Raw genomic sequence first — 19,589 nt, forward strand, 5'->3', positions numbered from 1 at the left:
AGAAAGAAAGAAAGAAAGAAAGAAAGAAAGAAAGAAAGAAAGAAAGAGAGAGAAACAGACCTGAGAGCTGGGGGAGGAGACTGGCCCCAGACAACACTCTTTGTCCTCTGGGTAGGAGCTCTTAAAAGCGAGCACCTCTCACAGATCCACAGCTACCTGCAAGGAAAGAGTAAACCAAGATGGGGGAAATATCTGACTTCCTCCAATGTGCTCCTGCTTCTCTCTGGAACCCTTCGGGGGAGGGGTTTTTCATCAGCCCTGCTGGCATCTCCCTGTTTCATATCTGCCAGCCTCTGTACCCTTCCCCTGACGTGGAAGTTCACAAAGTACCAGAAGAATGTCAGGGCTCACAAAGTCCCGATCTGCCCAAGAGAAGGAAGCAGGGAGAGTACCACACTGGTGCCGGGTTTTTGGAAAATTTGCAGAACAAAGAGAAAAAAATAAAACGGTAAGGATCAGATAAACTCCAATTAAGCAGGCAAGCTTTATAAGCTTTATCCAAATTAAATCTCTTAACATTGATGTTTACCCATCATTAATTTTTATGTAATCACATTAGGAGAAGAACACCTTCCATCAGTGGCTGCTGATGCTGGCTTTATGAAACCAGGCTACCTTTTCCTCTAGCAGGTCTGCAGCACGCTAGGACTGAGGCTTAAATCAGTTCTGCAAACCCCCCTGGTCAAATAGAAGCCAGAGGACAGTCCTGACAGAGAATCAAGGACCAAAGAAGGAAACCTGAAAAGGATCAGTTTGAAAAAAAAACTTGAGAGCCATCAGGACTGTGAGATCCAGAGCAAGGAGAGATAATAAGGGCTAGAAAAGCCTGTGATCTTTTTTTCCCCTTTGTTTTCTGATGGGGACATCACGCCTATTGTCTGTGCAAGTGGCACCCTTGGCTAAAATATCTAGAACTGCCAGGTTGAGTGTCACATGCAAATGATTTCTTCTTGGCCCCACTTGCTCCATGATGCCGTGCTCTGGCTGAGCCAGGGGAGAGCAACCCAAGTGTCTTATGAAAATAAGACAACCCGGCCTCCCACTTTGCTCCACCGATTTCCATATCCGGTATGACAAGTTTTCCTGGGACAGGCCTGCAACCATAGGCACATGTCTCACCCTGTTAAGACTCCGTAGCAGGTAAAGCAACCTGAACTCCTCATGGAAGAGCCGGGCACACAAACCTACGCCCACGTACCAAAGTAAGAGAAGCCAAAGTGGGGAAAACTTTCCACCCATTTGCTTCCAAAGCACATATTACCGGGAGCGGGTGAGGAGGGCAGCGTACAGAGGCATGCTCAAACCTTTCCACTTGCTTTCTTGTCTCCGGCCCCATGCATACCAGCAGGAATCTGAACAAGATGGTGGCTTAAAAGCAACACTTTGGAAACTTCCCAGAATGAAAATCTACCTTCCCTTTAAAAGAAATTCCTACTCGGTTTCTCTTTGGGGGTACTTTTCTTTACTCTCGCCTTTTTCTCAAATCCACTGTCCTCACGTTTGGAGCTAATCCCCGACACAGGTAATCCCGCCATCTCTTGTTACCCACACTGAAGTTTTCTCTTCTCTTCCTGGTTGGTGACACCGTGATTAGTTCCAGGACATTAGTATCGTCTGATTCCATTGGTCACATTTTAATTCTTGATGGAATCAGGAGGCCAGGTTGAGAAGGGGGTCCTTGGTTAACTACAGTCTCAGGCAACAAACCATAATGTGTAGAGACTAACATCTTGTTAGGACAAAGAACAGAAATGGTTTCACATCCCAGGCTCATCACTTTACTAACTCTGTGGCTGTGGACAAATTTATGAACACCTCTCAGCCTTAATTTCTTCATGAAATATGGACAGAATATGTTGTTGTAAGAATTAAATAAGGCAAGTATGCAAAGGACCACAGTGTCTGACATACAGTGAGCTGAGGAATGTTGGCCATTACCAGCATCCTCATAATCATTCTTGTTATTAAACTACACAACTTCCCAGGTCAGACAATGGGAAAGAAAGATGAATAAGTTTCTAACTTGGAGGTGCTTATGGTCAACCCTTAGAGATAGACATGTAAACACATAATCACATAACAGTAATCCCAATCTGACCATATGCCCCAACTTTTCTGAATTCCTTATATTCCAAAAGGTACAGAGCCAGGCCTTTGAGTCAAACAATGAATCAAAGCTGAATATTTTTTACTCAACATAGTCATCAAACCTCTAGGAACTTAATCTGCAAGGTTTTCTTGATGAGGCTCTGACACTCTTCTACTTTTAATTCTCCTGAATTGTTATTGTTTTGTTTTTCTCCTGGATAGGTACTACCCATTTCAAAAAAAAAAAAAAAAAGAAGGAGGAGGAGGAAGGACAGCTGTAGAACTCCTAAGAAGCTCATTCTCCTGGTTCAAATGAAAACATTAAAAATCAGAACAGCAGATTCAGGACCCCTTCTCCCTGCCAAGTACAAACAAACATAAACTAGGCAGCTTCTAAACATCTGACATTAGTGGCCAACATCACTGGCTCTCAGAATTGTTAATCACGTTAGCGAATGAATCATTCACTAAAGAGATCAGGGCTGGTATTCTGACACTAATTCCCAAGATGCAGAATACATCTGAATCATATCTGCCCTTTTTGGGGTGACTGTGACAGTTGTTTGTAAAGAACCAAGTTTTGACAAAACACTGAACTTCTTTACTCTATGCCTTGCAGTTTAGCTGGAAACAAAATCTTTAAAAAAAAAAAAATCTGAAAATTTTTTCCACATCTACATGCTCCAAATTTTTGTAGAAGTCTTTATGACTGCTACTTTGATGTATATGCCAAACAGGATAAACCCTTGAAAGGCAACATTGCTAATGGACACAAGGATCTTTATGTAATTGTAATAGCCAGTTTGGCTAGTTTTATGGGTGTGTGTACATTTAATTTTGAGTTGAGCAATATCCAATTTGGCAATGAGCTAGAATAATATGAGTCTTTCTGCTTGTTTGTTTTAATTACTAACAACCAGAGAAAAACTATTCACAGCAGCCAAGAGAATTAAAATCAGAAATGCACTCCACTACTTGCAAACTGCCCATTAGCATGCCCAAATGGATGTCACTTATTCAGGAGGTGCAAGAGACAAGAGGGGCAAGTTTGGAGCTGTGATATGTGAGGAAAACATAAAGATAGCTGTTAAGTTTTTTAGGGATAAAACAACTTTCCTTCAAAGCTGTGGAAGAAGTCCCAGTAATAATCATGCATTCAGTACTTTTTACTGCCTGCTCGTGGGCCAGGCCCTGTTCTAGGTGCTGAGGATACCACAGTGAACAAGTAAACAAAATACTCTCTTCACAGAGCATACATTCTAGCGAGCAATAAACACGGTAAACAGATAGACAAACAAAAGTATGATTTTCAGGTAGTACTAGGTGCCATAAAGATAACAAGATAGCTAACCAGAGAAGGGCTCTCTGAGGAGTCGATATTTAAATAGAGATCTGAATCGCATGGGGTCAGGGGAGTTGGGGGGAGGTATGCAGCCACGCTAGAATCTGGGAGAAGAACATTCCTAGCAGAGTGGCCAGCAAGAGTAAAGGTCCTGAGGCAGGAATACACTATGACTGTTTAAGAAATAGCAAGAGGCCAGTGAGCATAGTGATCAAGAGAGAGGTGAAAGGTAAGATCACAAGTCTTCGCAGGGGGTGTTTATACAAGGATGTGTGAAGTACGGAGAGATATTTGGATTTTAATCTAAGTGTAATGGGAGCCGCTGAAGGGTTTTAGGATCTGACTTCTGCTGTCATGGTATCACCCTGGCTGTTGTGTGTGTCTACAATCTTGAGAATAAAAGCCATGAGGCTCTGTTAAGAGGCTACAAATGGAGTTGGGCAAGACATAATGGCATCTCAGATCGAAGCACTCCACAGGAACAATATAAAAGGGTCAGATCCAAGAATTTGAAGATTGAGCCAGCAAGCTATGCAGTAGACTATGTTTGGGCATGACCATTTTTCCTAAACAATGACTGTATCTGCTGTACCTAAAAAGATGCTCAAAAATATTTGTTAAATGAACAAACTGATCCGAGAACCCGAAAACACAAACCCCAGTTCCACTCATTTACCATCTACCTAATGATTCTTTGCCTCGGTCTCCCCCCCAGACATGTGGCAGTGGTCAGGAACTTCTCCATAGTGAGGGCTGGCATTGGCTGCCACAGCCTGCAATCTGCAGTCACAAGTCTGGCAGTGACTGTGATAGCCCAGGTTGAGTTTACACAGAGGTCGAAGTGAAATAAAAGCTGCCCTTTCAGGGTGCCTGGGTGGCTTAGTGGGTTGAGCATCAGACTTCGGCTCAGGTCATGATCTCACGGTTGGTGAATTCAAGCCCCACATCGGGCTTGCTGCTGTCAGCGCAGAGCCTGCTTCAGATCCTCTGCCCCCTCCCTCTCTGCCCCTCCCCTGCTCATGCTCTCTCTCTGTCTCTCTCTCTCTGTGTCTCTCTCAAAAAAAAACAAAAAAAAACAAAAAAAAACAAACAGTTGTCCTTTCTCCGGAGCCCAAATTTTTACTTAGATCTTATTTAATAGGTCCCCCATGGCCTACTGAGTAGAATTTATACTCCTTGGACTGGCATTTAAAGTCTTCATTGATCTATCTCCCACTTCCAAATGTTCCTCTTCATATACCCTACATCCCAGTCCAAATGAATTGCTTATGTTTAAGCCCCATATTTTTTTTTTCTACTTCCATATCTTTGCTCATGCTAGGAATTTCCTGACTGATCATCTTCCTTTCATCCCTCATAAGACCCAGCTCAATCTTTATAATCTTTTCCTCAACAACCTTCCCTTACTTCAACTCTCTCCATCAAGGCTACACTCCTAAAATCTGCCACCCCAGAAACTGTAGGGCAAAACCCCAGCTCCCAGGCATTTCACTGTGTGTGTACTTTCAGGGCAAAGAGGAGCCTTGCACACATCATTGGCCAAAACATGTCAGGAAAAGCCCAGAACGTGGGCTCTTCTCTCTTTACTATTTCTGTCCTAGTGCCCAGGGTTTGGATCAATGCTTCATTAAACTCCACTTGTTTGTGCAAAAGTTAGAATAAAACAATATTTAAGAACAACCACAGACCAGTTTTCCTAGCCTTACTGAAGTCAACGGGTCTTAGCATAAAGCACAGGTTTAGAACCAACCACATCTGCTTTCCAAACAAGTTTTCTCCCAAAGTTTTTAGCTGCCTTTATGATCTTTATAAGTTACTTGACCTCAGTTTTGTTTTGTTTTTTTTTTAATTTATAAAACTCATGGTAAATCATTATAACTGTCTCACAGGGTTGTTTTGTGGATGAAGTTAGTTAACACAGATAATAGTGTTTACCGTATCTGTTGAAAGTTATCATATACATCAGGTCTTTTCTGGAAGGGGAGGAAAGCCATGTAACTGACTCGTCGCAGTTGTTGAGACAGATAAACAGCCTATCTGTATGGTAGTTAGACATTGTCCAGCCTCGGAGGACGGTGGGAACCACCTAAACTTTGTCTTGTATCTCCACCTCACCCTAGGTGCCAGCCAGTGATGATGGACTTAGACACATCACACACGTCTGTGAAGCCAGCTACTTTCCAATGAGCCCAAATGCCCAGCCTACTAGTGCTGCTGCTATGTAAGTAGACACTGCAAACGGGCATCCCCAGTGACTCATCAAACACACACACACACACAAACACACATGCACTCCCACACAATCAATCAATCAATCAATCAATCAGTCAAAGCAGGGTCAGAAGATCAAAGGGAGAAACTAATGCTTTATGGCTTCTATAGTAAATGGTTCTTATAGGCCTGTGGCACTCTTGGCAGAAGTCCCCTAACCAGAAGATTCCCACCCCACTCCTGCTCCTTGGAGCTCTATTGCCAGCATTTCTTCCCTCCACCATCCCATTTCTGTACTCTGGAATCCTACGTGGTGCGCCACCTTCCAGGAGATATGTCTAAGCCACGAGATAAGAGTTATACCCCCATGTATGAGTCATTCATATTATCTTGCAGCAGGGAATCCTTTTAATGGAGGCAGCCCACCCTCACTGCAGGGAATATGTATTGCCTGACTTAGTTCTTTTGGTTTTCCATTTAACTTCCTCTCATACCTTAGGCTCTGAGAGTTCTTCATTCTATAAACCCATTCCTAATGCCTGTTCTTCACAATCCTGTTGTTTGAATGATGACCGTGATAATGATGATGGTAATGACACTGAATGCTTGCTATGAGGCAGACCGTGCTCAGGGACTTATAGATATAACTCCTCACTACAACCTAATGAAAAAGGTATTAGTGTTCTCTTCATTAAACTCAGGAGGAAACTGAGGCTTGGAGGTGGGATGTAACTTGGCGAAGTCACATAGTTAGAAAGTGACAGAGCTACAGTCGGTTGGGCGGCCGACTTCAGCTCAGGTCATGATCTCGCGGTCCGTGAGTTCAAGCCCCACGTCAGGCACTGTGCTGACAGCTCAGAGCCTGGAGCCTGTTTCAGATTCTATGTCTCCCTCTCTCTGACCCTCCCCCATTCATGCTCTGTCTCTCTCTGTCTCAAAAATAAATAAACGTTAAAAAAAATTTTTTTTTAAAAAAAGAAAGTGACAGAGCTAGAACTGAAACCCAGAACAATCTGCTCAAGAGCCCATAACTTTAACCACTTTGATCTTTCTCTCTTTTATTTTTTTTTAAATTTTTTAGTGTTTTATTTATTTTTGAGAGAAAGACAGAGACAGAGTGCGAGCAGGGGGAGGGGCAGAGAGAGAGGGAGGCACAGAATCCAAGACAGACTCCAGGCTCTGAGCTGTCAGCACAGAGCCCCACATGGGGCTCGAACCCATGAACCGTGAGATCATGACCTGAGTTGAAGTCACATGGTTAACCAACTTAGCCACCCAGACGCCCCTACTTTCTCTTCTTTAAATGACCTGTTTTGGGGGTGCCCGGTGGCTCAGTCAGTTAAGTGTTTGACTCTTGATTTTGGCTCAGGTCATGATCTCACAGTTTGTAAGATCGAGCCCCACATCAGGCTCTGCACTGACAGCACAGAGCTTGCTTGGTATTTCCTCACTCTCTTTCCCTCAAAATAAAGAATAATAAATAAATAACATTAAAAAAATAATAAACATTACAAAAATAAATGACCTATTTTTACTCACATCTTGATCCCAACCTGCCTGCTGACACTTCAATTTTCCATGTCCCTCAGTTTGAGCATACATGGCATCCTGACTAAGTTCTCTCGAATCTAACCCAACAAAGAAGCCTAGCTTCTGACTTCCCCATGAGGGCAGATGGACCAAACAATGAAGCAGAATTAAAAGTTGATTCAGAGGGGCTTCTGGCTGGCTCAGTTGGAAAAGCTTGCGACTCTTGATCTCAGGGACGTGAGTTTGAACCCCACATTTGGTATGGAGATTACTAAAAGAAAATAAACTTTTTAAGAACATGTACTAAGAAAAGGAAGTTGATATAGAATATTACTTATAGTTATATATATTTATTCCTGGGCTATTTTATATTGAAGATTGGCTAACTAACAGTTATATCTAGAATACCTCTCTTACCCACTACAGATGTAAACAACAACAAAACAAAAACAAAAAACAGAAAACAAAAACAAAAACCCTATGTAACTCTTTCCCAGCCCCTTTTCAAACAAGAGTGAACATATGACACAGTTCTGCCCAATGAGAAGCAGGATGTCTACAGGTCAGGGGTGGACAGGCTTCTAAGAAACATTTATTTTCTTTGAAAAAAAGGAAAAAAGATCACCAGTACTGACACATTCCGCTTGTTGCTGCCATAAAAATGTGATGCCTAGAAACAATTCAGCAATGTTGAGATGACAAGAAAGCATGCCAATACATTGAGGATAGTGGAGAAGAAAGTTAGATTCTTAGACTCTGAAGACATTGTTGAACCTCTGCTCACCCACTTGTGTGTGAGATAATTAAGCATCTCTATCCACTTAGTCAGCATACTTGCAGCATAAAGCATTCCTTACTGATATAATAGTAACAATAAATGGTTTGCATTACATAGTATGGATTCAATCATTCTAAGAAATCCTTTGCTGGCTTCTAAATATATTAAGTTAAGCCTCTAGGAATGGTCATATAGGCTCTGGGGTGGGAGGAGCCTAAGATCTTTACTATGAGGACTCCAGCGCCAGAGAAGGGAAAATCCTGTAACCAGCCACACACAGAAGGCAATACGTTGAACTGTATATGATACACTGAATGAAGCAAAATAAAAGATCGAACAAAAATAATCACTTCTATGAATTCAAGCCAGACAATATCAACACAGGGGGTAAAAATAGCAATAATATCCACAGCTCAGAGTCAGAAACCTGTGTTCTGATCCTAAGCTTCCTACCTTGGACATATCATTTAAGCTCTCTGAGTCTCACTACCCTCGTTTGTAAAATGAGAGAAGGGAGGCACAAAATGCTTAAGCAAGGGAGGAGTAGAGAGAGAGAGAAAGAGAGAGAGAGAGAATCTCAAGCTTTGCTAACAAGTGCAGAGCCCGACCTGGGGCTCAATCTCATGTACTGTGACATCATGACCTGAGCCAAAATCAAGAGTCAGGTGCTTAACTGACTGAGCCACCCAGGCACCCAGAACCAGATAACTTCTTGATGCAAAGGCATATCTAAAACATTTTCATTCTTTGATTCCATATATTTTCCCACTTAAGGTGAAAACATATGACTTAGGGGTCAGTAAACTTTTCTTTTGCGCACAAAGAGCATGGAAATATAACCTTATACCTCTGCTTTCTAGATACATTGAGTACAAAGGTAATTATTCCTTAGCAAATTATGTGGTAAGAATTATAGCAGAGAATCTGCTGACAACATACATCATTATCCAAAGTTCAACCAAATCATAAGACAGAATCAGTGTTTACTTCATGTAATGTTCTTGGTGACATAGGGCAACCAAGGGCTTCCGTTGTTCCATATCAAGGGACTCACAGAGAGGACCCATATGAGTGAGAGGTTATGTAAATAAAATAAAATCTGCTCAAAGGCCAACTTAGAGAGATCTTTGCTTTTCCTCTTTTCCTTTGCTACTTTGCCATGTTATCTATCCTCTTCCATTCTAGATATACCGCCCCATTGTTTGCCCCCAACAAAATTAATTTCATCTCATATTTTGATCACTGCCCCCTGCTTTTCAGTGTGACATGATTAGATTACCAAATAAGCCAATCCTGTGTTATTTCATCAAAAGGAAAATTCTAGTCTCACAGAGAATATTAAAGGGGGGGGGGGGCGCAAAAATGATGGGATTTACCTGATTGATAAATCCAGAAAATTTTTAAATCTTGAAATTCTAAAATTTTGTCATTTAATTCTTCCATGTTCCTTTTTCGTATAACATACCACACTGAGCTTAATAAGTAGCGATTACAGATGTTCTAAGTTGAAAGTGGCATTCTTGACACTATAAAAACTCACAGGTAAATAATAGGTTCTTTACTCTCAAGGAGTTACATAAATACCTATGATATATGGCAGTCCAGTCCAAAAAGCAATATGGAAATGTTAGGAAGAAGAAATTAATTTCAACTGAAAAAGATTTCAGGAAGAATTAAAATGGAGACATAGACAATGGCTCATGTTTATGTTCTATTCTGAAATATGCTTTCTAGTTTCTGAAGTGTCAACCTGTCCAGAACATAACTTAGATCAAAAAGTGAAATACCATATTGGCTGGCTAGGATCTTCAGTGCCATAGCAAGATGAACTCTTAAGGAAGTGGATTCTACCTTCCTTACAGCTGCGTCCTTTGTCGTCCCCATCCCACGTAACCAAGATAAATAAGGAGAATGTGGAATCCAAAGTCAAGAGCACCAACGACAGATACAGAGCCAGAATATGCCTCTGCCAATGATGGTGCCATCCTTTCCGCTGTCACCTAATCCTACCCGTGAGAGAAACCTCCCAGGAATACCCAGGTCCCCCAAAAAATCTCAACTGCAACAGCAATTCCTTCCATTCACAGATTTCTTCCTCCCTCAACTCACACCTCCTACCATCCTCCACCCCCATCATAGTCAGTATGCTGGCCTTTGCTTCGACATGCTTCCTCTCAATGTCTCAGTGGGTCTGTTTTGATAAAAAAAAGAACATCGTGTTATAAATGGTGCTGTCTGACGCTCGGGCTGTGAGCAGCCAAGGAACTATAAAGATCTGTTTAGAATCATGACCACTTAGCAGGCACACGGCCACTAGGACTTTATGACCATTAATTGGTTTATCCTCCTTGAATCCCTCCAAGGCATCTCTTATTATCTCCATTTGACAAATAGAGCAAAACTAAAATGCAGAGAAATCGACTAATTGACTGAGTTGCCATAAGGGGAAGAAGATGGCAGCAGACTATTAAAATCAAGTCCTGTCATGAAACTTGAAGATCTTGAATACTTGCCTGCCTTTCTGAAACATGTTAGTATCTGAGTTTTTTTTTAATTCAGAAGGAGATTCTTGGAAACTCTCTAATTCCTCCTCCACTTTCCAAACCAGAAAGTTAGGGCCCACTGAGATCAAGGACTGGGTCAAAGTCATGTTGTGACTAAAAAGAGGAGTTAAGACTCCAACCCAGGTATCCACACCCCAGATGCAGTGCTCTATCCACACTGAGGAAACCCAGATCCAGAAACATGAGGTCACACAACTTGCTGATGGTAGTGCTACACCAGAGTCCTAGGAGAGGTATAAGAACAGGTGTATCCTCTGTGCATTGTGCAAAGTCCTATGGCCACGGAGCCAAGTGGAGACTAGAATCCAGCCTGTACCCTCTCGGCCAAGCTCTATGCTTTGGGGCAGGAGTAGCCCCATCCAGAAGAAGGGACACCATCTGTCCATAGCCGCCGCCACTCACAGAAGACCCTTTCTTCTAACATGCACTACAGCACCATACAGACCAGCAGCAGCTCTGAGACCAAGTCTCTTCACTCCTCATTTAGTGCTGAATAGGAAGAATGAGTTGTCTTTGGAATATGGAAAAAGGAAACCAAGAATTATATGTGGCTTCTAATATCTGGGATATTATTGTATACCAAGAAGATGGCAATGTAACCAGATTGCTTGGCTAAAAATGTGCCAGGGTACTTCATTCTCGTTATAACATAACACACTCTAAATGTAGCGCAGTTGATTCAACTCCATATTAATTAAATATGTTTTGGATTTTTTAAAAACACTTTTTGTAAAATGTGTGCAAGTGGTCCAAGTTTTGCACAAAGGAGGATGCCAGGATAAGTCTTCTAAAATTATAAGGGAGTGCAGTCTCCTTTGTATCTAACCTGCCCCGACTGCCACTGATCCTTCATCCCACTAACACTGGAGGTGGGGAAGGGGGACAAAAACCGATACTCATTCTCTCTGGAGGTACAACTGCCAGAAGAAGGATTTTTCCATCTTGGCTGGAGTCCTAGCCACTCCATTTTTTTTTTTTTTTTTTTTAAGAACAGATCAGTGTTGTAGTTGTAACACTCCCCGGGCTAGGCCTTCTACTACAGCTGTATTAGATCGCCTGGCATCCAGCAGCCCTCTCCAGTGCAGCCAGGACAGGCTGGCAGCCGTGCTACCATGAGTGAGCAGTAGGAGCTGTTCAACATGAGGAGGAGAGAGAAGGGAGAATCAAACGAATCTGAGATTTCTAACTTGTCCAACTGCGTACAGGACAATATCAATAACCAAAACGGAGAAAGGAGAAGGAGGGGAGTTTTGAAGTCCAAGAAAACGAATTCTGCTTGGGAAATATTGATAGGCAGCTATAAATAAATGTCTGAAGCTCAAAAACGTGCAGGGTAGGGGCAGAGGTGCGAGGATCAGGACGCGGATCATGAGGCTTTCTTCTCTGTGTCTTTGCATTGCCCAAAGAGCCCATTATATTTGCCAGAAGGTAGAATGGGAGGGTGGGAAGCAGGAAGACCATTTCCAACCCTTTCGATGATCTATTATTGCATCACAAACTGCCTCAAACTTAGTGGCTCAAAACAACAATTTCTTCTTTTTCACCATTCTAAGGGCTGGCTGCTGGGTGATTCTTCTGCCTTATGTTGTGGTGACTAGGACACCAGGATGATGGGGACACTGAAATGGCCTCATTTTAAATGGTTATCAAGGGGTAGTGGATGCCAAAAGGTGAGGACAACTAGAGCCGTCAGCCAGGTGACCTCACTTCTCCTCCATGGACTTTTCTCTGTGGCTGCTTGAGCTTTTTCACAGGTGGCAGCTGGATTCTAAGAAAGAGCCTTCTAAGAGAATAAACCCAAATGTGCAAAAGCTTCTTTAGCTTCCTCTTGCATTATGTCTGCTGATGTCATAGTGGCCAAGGCTCGTTAAATGGTCAAGCTTAAATCAATGTGGAGGGAAGTACACAGGGCATGAATACTAACTAGGATGTACGGTTCATTGCAGGCCACCAAGGACATAGTCCACCTTCTGGAGTTCCTTCTGGAGGAACTGAGGGCTCTCTATTGTACATAATATCACAATTAGACTTCTTAAACTAGGATTTGGGGCCGCCTGGGTGGCTCAGTCGGTTAAGCGTCCAACTTTGGCCCAGGTCATGATCTCACCATTCGTGAGTTCGAGCCCCGCCTCAGGCTAAATGCTGTCAGTGCAGAGCCTGCTTCAGATCCTCTGTCTCCCTCTCTCTGCCCCTCCCTCGCTTGCATGCTTGCTCTCTCTCTTTCAAAACTAAATAAACATTTTTTAAAAATAAATAAATAAAGTAGGATTCAAAATCTGATCTAATCTCCTCACTCATGTTTCCACACGAGTTCTCACTCTGCATAGACTAGACTTCTTTGAATCCGAGACTCTGTGATAGGAAAGAATCCTAACATGGTTCCATCGTATACACACACACACACACACACACACACACACACGCACACACTCACGTGCACACAATCACTGCCAGTCCCACCTATGAGGCTTTTCTCAGACCCTTCTCCTTTTTTTTTTTTAATTTAAATTTAAGTTAGTTAACATACAGTGTAGTCTTGGCTTCAGGAATAGAACCCAGTGATTCATCTTTTACATATGACACCCAAGTGCTCACCCCTAAAAGTGTCCTCCTTAATGCCTGCCACCCATTTAACCCATCCCCCCCCCACCCAGACCCTTCTCCTTCTTAATGCTCCTTCTAAAATCCAGTCCTTTAGTTTCTTGTATCTTGCTCCAAGACAAAAACCCTTAACCACACTGCCTTTTAAAGGGACTTGACTTGCTCCAGTCTCTCTGATTTCACACAAAATTCATTCTGTTCTTAGGGAATAAATAAAGGAAATGAGGAGAAACAGAAAGGCAGATTGTGATGTAGCTCTGGCTCCGGAAGCAGGCTTAGGATAGAATCTGGGTCCTGCCGCTTGCTGACCTGTGACTCTACACTGACGTTTTGTTCTGGTCTTTTCCTTAAGCCTCAACGTCCAATGTGTAAAATGAAGATTATAAGAGTTACTACTTCCAATGACTTATTGGGCCTAACTATGATAATGAATGTAAAGTCTTTAACATGTTGCCTGACACAAGGTGAACCCTGGGTACCTGTTAGCTCTCATTATCTAAAAGACACAATATGCCATGAAGTCAATGACATGTGAACAAAAAAGTTACAACAGAGCCCAAGCTCTCAATGCAATCAGATTTAAAAATAAGGGGTGTGGGGTGTGTGTGTGTGTGTGTGTGTGTGTGTGTGTGTGTGTGTATGGGGAAGGGGGTGTAGCTGCAGGATTAACTGGTTCAACAAATGAAAAGTTCAGGTGCAGAACAGGCTGAAGTCAGAGTTTAAATCCTTGTCAAAACTCAGGTTTTGTTTGTTGTTTGTTTTGTTTCCTGTTGTTTTTGTCTTCTGGCTCCACCCTACTTTCCTCATGGGTGTCATTGTGAGGCTGCCCAGGGTGGCAAGACAGTCTCACCAGTATCTCTTTCTTGGCCTCTCCTTTGTAAACCCTTTGAGGAAAAAGTGTGAGTCTCTCAGAAGTCTCAGCCAAACACTCACTGCTTCTAGTTGCTCAGTTTGGATCGCCAGCCAATGGCTGAGCCAATTGCTGTGGGCAGGGGAATCCTGTGATTAGACAGAGGCCATATGGTTAGGTCCAGAGCCGCTCTGGAGTACACGGCTGACAGCGCGAGAATGTGGGGCCCAGAGAACATCAGGCTGCCACTCTCAGAAGAACAACTGGGGGAAGGGGCAAGTAACATGCTCCCACAATACTGGAAACCACGGCATTATTTCTAACGGTAAAAACCTAGGAATTGCCCACAAAAGAGTTAAGTGAGTTATAGAATATGCATATGGGAATCTAGGAAAACAGTAATTTTCAATGAATATCTGAATCATGTGGGAACATTAACGCTCACTATGGTAAGTGAAAGAGGCTGGAACAGAAATACACATGCACATTGTACACAACACTACAATCCTTCAATGCTAACAGCGAGCAGGAAGTGTGGCCACGGTAGTACGTGCGTACCGCAGCTAGTGTGGCTGAACCAGAGCAGACGGGACAGGACCGCGATGAGGGGGAACGCAAGGATTTTGTGCAAGAACACAACACTGTGAGTTAATCACCTCAGAAATTAAACAGTCCATTCAGAGATAAGTCTGTTTTCTTTTGCCCGTCTGCATTTTTAACAGTCACAGTCAAAGAAAACATCCAAGACCTGCTTTAAGCATGTATCTGCCTCTTTCTTATCTCATCCTCCAAGAGAAAACTCATGGAAGACATCAATTTCTATGTCAGAAATAGCCCCCAGGTTCTTATTAAGGGCAAAAACCACATGCCATTTCTATAGGAAAGTTCGACACTATATGCTAAGGAAGAAAGCAGTGAAGACACAGGGGGATTAATAAAGAATTGAGGATGTCCCTAGACTGGTGTTTGTCACCTGTCTCCTTCTGAAACCTTTCAAGACTCTTCCTTACACTCCCACACAAAAATCTCTCTTCTATTATCTATTGATGGGAGGCTGTATATAATAAGAAGCCACTGTGACTTCAGTAATGCTTTTGATCGCTTGTACTTTATTAATCACATCTACAATATTTATTCTGTCAAAAACACCCATACAGCTATGGCTTGGCATACATGGAGGTCCCCAGACCCTTGCCAGAGTCCACACTATTGGGTGAAGCTGGTAGTGCCTATGCAACTCTCATAGATCAGGAAAAGTGTTTTTACAAACCATACACAGTAAATGATCTTAAAAATCTTCTTTAGACACCTCTCTCCCTCTCCCTTGACTTCCCACTCACAACATCCAGTAAAGCTCTTTCCCTCTCCCCGTATCAGTCCAGCACTCCTCTGTTCCCCAGAGGCACAGACCCCCGCCCTGTTCATCACAGTGTGTGGCTATCTTGATTTTTATCAAGAGGGCCAGCCCCTTGAATTCTCATGGAGAAAACAAGTCCTCCACGTCATTACACTTGATTTCATTCTGGTTTCTCTCTCATGGCCACCTCCCTTCAGTTACAATGTCTCAGCTCTTCCCGGTAGACAGGACAGGACGGCAGGACAGGACGCATCTCTCCTTTCAAGGCCCCCACTGGGTCTGGGCGATTGTCAGTTTCTTCCAAGCTTCCTCAGGATCTATGCCTTCTTGTTTTCCCAGTCCCCTGCCCAGGTGACAACCAAGCAGTCTCCAATTGTTCCAACTGTTGCTCACCGGCAAAGGAGGAAAGGCTTTCCAAGAATGGGAGGGGAGGTCTCTTTTTTTTTTTAATAGTTGACCTTCTGAAGACAAGATTCTACCCCTTCCCCACTGCTTTTTTTTTTTGTAGAAACTCAGTGGATAACTCTTACAGTGGAAATTTCAAACCAAGAAGGGATGGCAACATCTTGAAAAAGATGCCCTTTTAGACTCCTGTCAAAATCAGCCACCAGATCTTCCTTTTAGAGATTTCTTGATTCTATTTAGAATTTTAGATTTGTTTCTTTCTTTCTCCCAGTAATTTTCTTGGGTGAATTTCCTCATGACAGCCCTAAATCCTCCCTCCACCAGGTGTGGCTGCTGACTCTCTGACCCGCATCTAACCCAATATCAAGAACTATCTCTTTTGTTGATTTGAATTGGAATTAGTCATATCTCTCAGGGGTAGTGTGATCAGTTAATATACTGTCCAGATAAGAACATGTTAGAATGTTAGACCACAAGAGAGAACTTTTAATAATTCAGCTGGGACAACAGGCATAAACCAGGCCTCCCCTTATCAAGTCCTTATTGAGCAAACCCTATATGATTACCCAAAGGCCTTAACACAGAGGCCTGTCCCCAGTAGATGCTCAATAAATATTACTTCACTGATTGGGTCCAACATGTTGTGTCATTTTTCTGATGTTAATGTCACAGTACATTAAAAAAATTTTTTTGGGGGGCGCCTGGGTGGCGCAGTCGGTTAAGCGCCCGACTTCGGCCAGGTCACGATCTCGGGGTCCGTGAGTTCGAGCCCCGCGTCAGGCTCTGGGCTGATGGCTCAGAGCCTGGAGCCTGTTTCCGATTCTGTGTCTCCCTCTCTCTCTGCCCCTCCCCCATTCATGCTCTGTCTCTCTCTGTCCCAAAAAAAAATAAATAAACGTTGAAAAAAAAAATTTTTTTTTAAAAAAATTTTTTTTAATGTTCATTTATTTTTGAGAGAGACAGAGTTCAAGTGGGGGAGGGGCAGAGAGAGGGGGAGACAGAATCTGAAGCAGACTTCAGGCTCTGAGCTGTCAGCACAGAGCCCCACACAGGACTCAAACCTACGAACCATGAGATTATGACCTGAGCCAAAGTGGAACACTTAACCAACTGAGCCACCCAGGCACCCCACAGTACATTATAAAGTTCCATCTTTTGCCTTTTCTTTCTTCTGCTGTATAACTCCAGTCGTATGCAGTAAGATATGATACCGCATTCTTCCCTGAATGATCTTCAACTGTCCCTACCAAACCTTTTTCTGAAAAGATATTTTTAGCTCTCTTTTCTCATGCCAAAAGGAGGCAGTCCTCTTTTGGTGCCTAGCATAGCTACAGTTCACGGTCCCTGACGCGTGTAGCTGCTCCAAAGCATTAACTGCTGGACAAACTGACTGGTGTGTTTGCCTCTTGTCCATCTACTGGTCACCATAAATGGAGAGAATGTCTCCCTCTCATCATTTTCTTAAGGAAAAGACTTAAGTATGGCCTAACAGGAGATGAAGTAAACAAGATCTGTATATAGTGTTTTATTAAGATTGATGGCAAGGTCTCAGAGCACCTGGGTGGCTCATTAGTTAAGCATCCAACTTGGGCTCGGGTCATGATCTCAAGGTTCATGGGATCGAGCCCTGCATCTGCACTGACAGTGCAGAGCCTGCTTGGGATTCTCTCTCTCCCTCTCTCTCTCTCTCTCTCTGTCCCTCCCCGATTCATGCTTCCTCTCTCTCTCTCTCAAAATAAATAAATAAACTTAAAAATAAAAATGATGGCAAGGTCTGAACTGATATAACCTCCTCTGCTGGTTTTATGGACATCGTTGGCATTAACAAGACTGAGGACAATTTCTGCTTGATCTGTGACACCAAGGGTTGCTTTGCTGTTCATCAGATTACGCCTAAGGAGGCCACTTACAAGTTGTGCAAAATGAGAAAGATCTTTGTGGGAATGAAAGGAATCTCTCATCTGGTGCCGCATGATGCTTATACCACCCACTATTCTGATCCCTTCATCAAGGTGAATGGCACCACTCAGATTAATTTGGAGGCTGGAAAGATTACTGATTTCATCAAGTTTGATACTGTTAATCTGTGTGTAGTGACCAGAGGTGCTAACATGGAAAGAATTTATGTCATCACCGACAGAGAGAGACAAACTGGTTCTTTTGGTGTAGTTCACATGAAAAATGCCAATGGCAACAGCTTTGCTACTCGGCTCTCTACCATTTTTGCTATTGGCAAAGGCAACAAACCATGGATTTCTCTTCCCTGCAGAAAGGGTACCTGCCTCACCATTGCTAAGCAGAGAGACAAGAGACTGGCAGCCAAATAGAGTGTTGGGTAAAATGGTTTCCAGGTGATGTGATTGGAAGTCTTCATACTTACTATACGTGATCTTAGCCAAAAGGCCGAGAAGCGATGGAAGTCTTCATACTTAATTAACATAATAGAGCATGATTAAAATAACACTAAAAAATCAAAATGCATCCCAATGTGTGCTGTGCATGGTAGGGGGGTACAACCAGGAGCACAGCAGATACTTGGAGTCCCTGCATTCCCAGAACCAGCAGGGCAGGTCCACTGCAGGGCATGTGCCTGCAGACAGGTGATTACAATGAACACAGAAGTGCTTTGATGGGAAATAGAGCGTGCAACGGACGCCCCACACTCTTCCTCCCCGCGCTGCTTGGTTACCTATTGCCCCTCCCTTCCTTTCCCTTCCCCACCACAGAATCCAGCACATCACTAGGCTCATTCAATTCCACTTCCTAAATAGCTCTCAAATCTCTTCAGTTGTCTATTTCCCACAGTCTTTCTTCCTAGGAAAGGAAAGCTGAACCATTTTTAAGCATTCACAAAATTCTAAAACTCTGATTGCAGGAGATTATTATAGTAATCTGTGCTTGAAAAGATGGACAGCAGAGTAGGGAAGAGACAGTGAGGATGACATGGAAGGAGAAGGGGATAAGACATTAGAAAGAGCCCCGCAGAAACCCAATGTTGAAAAGAAATTACAAAGTAGATTGAGAAGTGGAGAGAGTTAAGTAGAAAGTCGGCAGGGTGCACTGTCATGGAAACCAAAGGAAGAGTTTCCAGCAGGAAAAAATTGGTCAACGGTGTCAATACTGCCAAGAGATCAAATAATATAGGAGCTGAGAAGAGAACAGTAGATGCAGCAAAGTTCATCACTTGAGATGAGTTTTTCAAAATCAAAGTATTGAATGCCTATTAGACGCGGGGGAGCCTCTTTAAAGGACGCAGAGATTTGCAGATCCGAGTTGCTGTTTTCCAGAGGCTAATCATGGAGTTTACAAGCAAAATTGCAAAGGCACCAGAAATATCCCCTCCCTCTTCTGTAGCCAAAAAACTTGTAAATACTACAGTACATAATGAGCCAAATGAGTGGTACAGACATACCCTGTTCTCTGGAATGAATACTATAAATCAGGAGAGTTGTGGCTTTTTCTGATATCTGTATTTTAAGGTCATTGCTAACACCCTGGAGCACTTCCAGGTAAAATAGCCAAGATGGAGAATGATTTAGAAACCATTTTGATAGAAGAAGGAACTGAAAAATAAGGATTACATTTGAATTAGTCCAGGCAACTAGGATAGCACTCATCAAATATTTGAGGGGTTTTTATATAAAAGAAGAATGATATGTCTTTTGTATTGCTCCTGAGGACACACCAAAAACAAATAAGGCTCAGGGAGTCAGAAATTATCTTAAAATTAGAGAGACAGAGACAGAGGGAGAGAAAGAAGAAAGAAAGAAAGAAAGAAAGAAAGAAAGAAAGAAAGAAAGAAAGAAAGAAAGAAAGAGGAAGGAAGGAAGGAAGGAAGGAAGGAAGGAAGGAAGGAAGGAAGG

General features: G+C 42.8%; 1 protein-coding gene across 1 annotated transcript in view; it reads left to right on the forward strand.

The window, feature by feature from the left end:
- LOC121037901 (40S ribosomal protein S4-like) overlaps nt 1-18,325 on the forward strand; it is a 111,098-nt gene extending 92,773 nt beyond the window's left edge. The window contains 2 exon segments of the mRNA XM_040487419.1: nt 17,101-17,271; nt 17,499-18,325. Coding sequence (XP_040343353.1) covers nt 17,101-17,271; nt 17,499-18,053 — 726 coding nt within the window. The 3' untranslated portion in view covers nt 18,054-18,325.
- Nucleotides 18,326-19,589: the final 1,264 nt, after the last annotated feature.

Source organism: Herpailurus yagouaroundi, unplaced genomic scaffold, assembly GCF_014898765.1.
Source record: "Herpailurus yagouaroundi ecotype Mexico unplaced genomic scaffold, PumYag 164, whole genome shotgun sequence".
Classification (NCBI taxonomy): domain Eukaryota; kingdom Metazoa; phylum Chordata; class Mammalia; order Carnivora; family Felidae; genus Herpailurus; species Herpailurus yagouaroundi.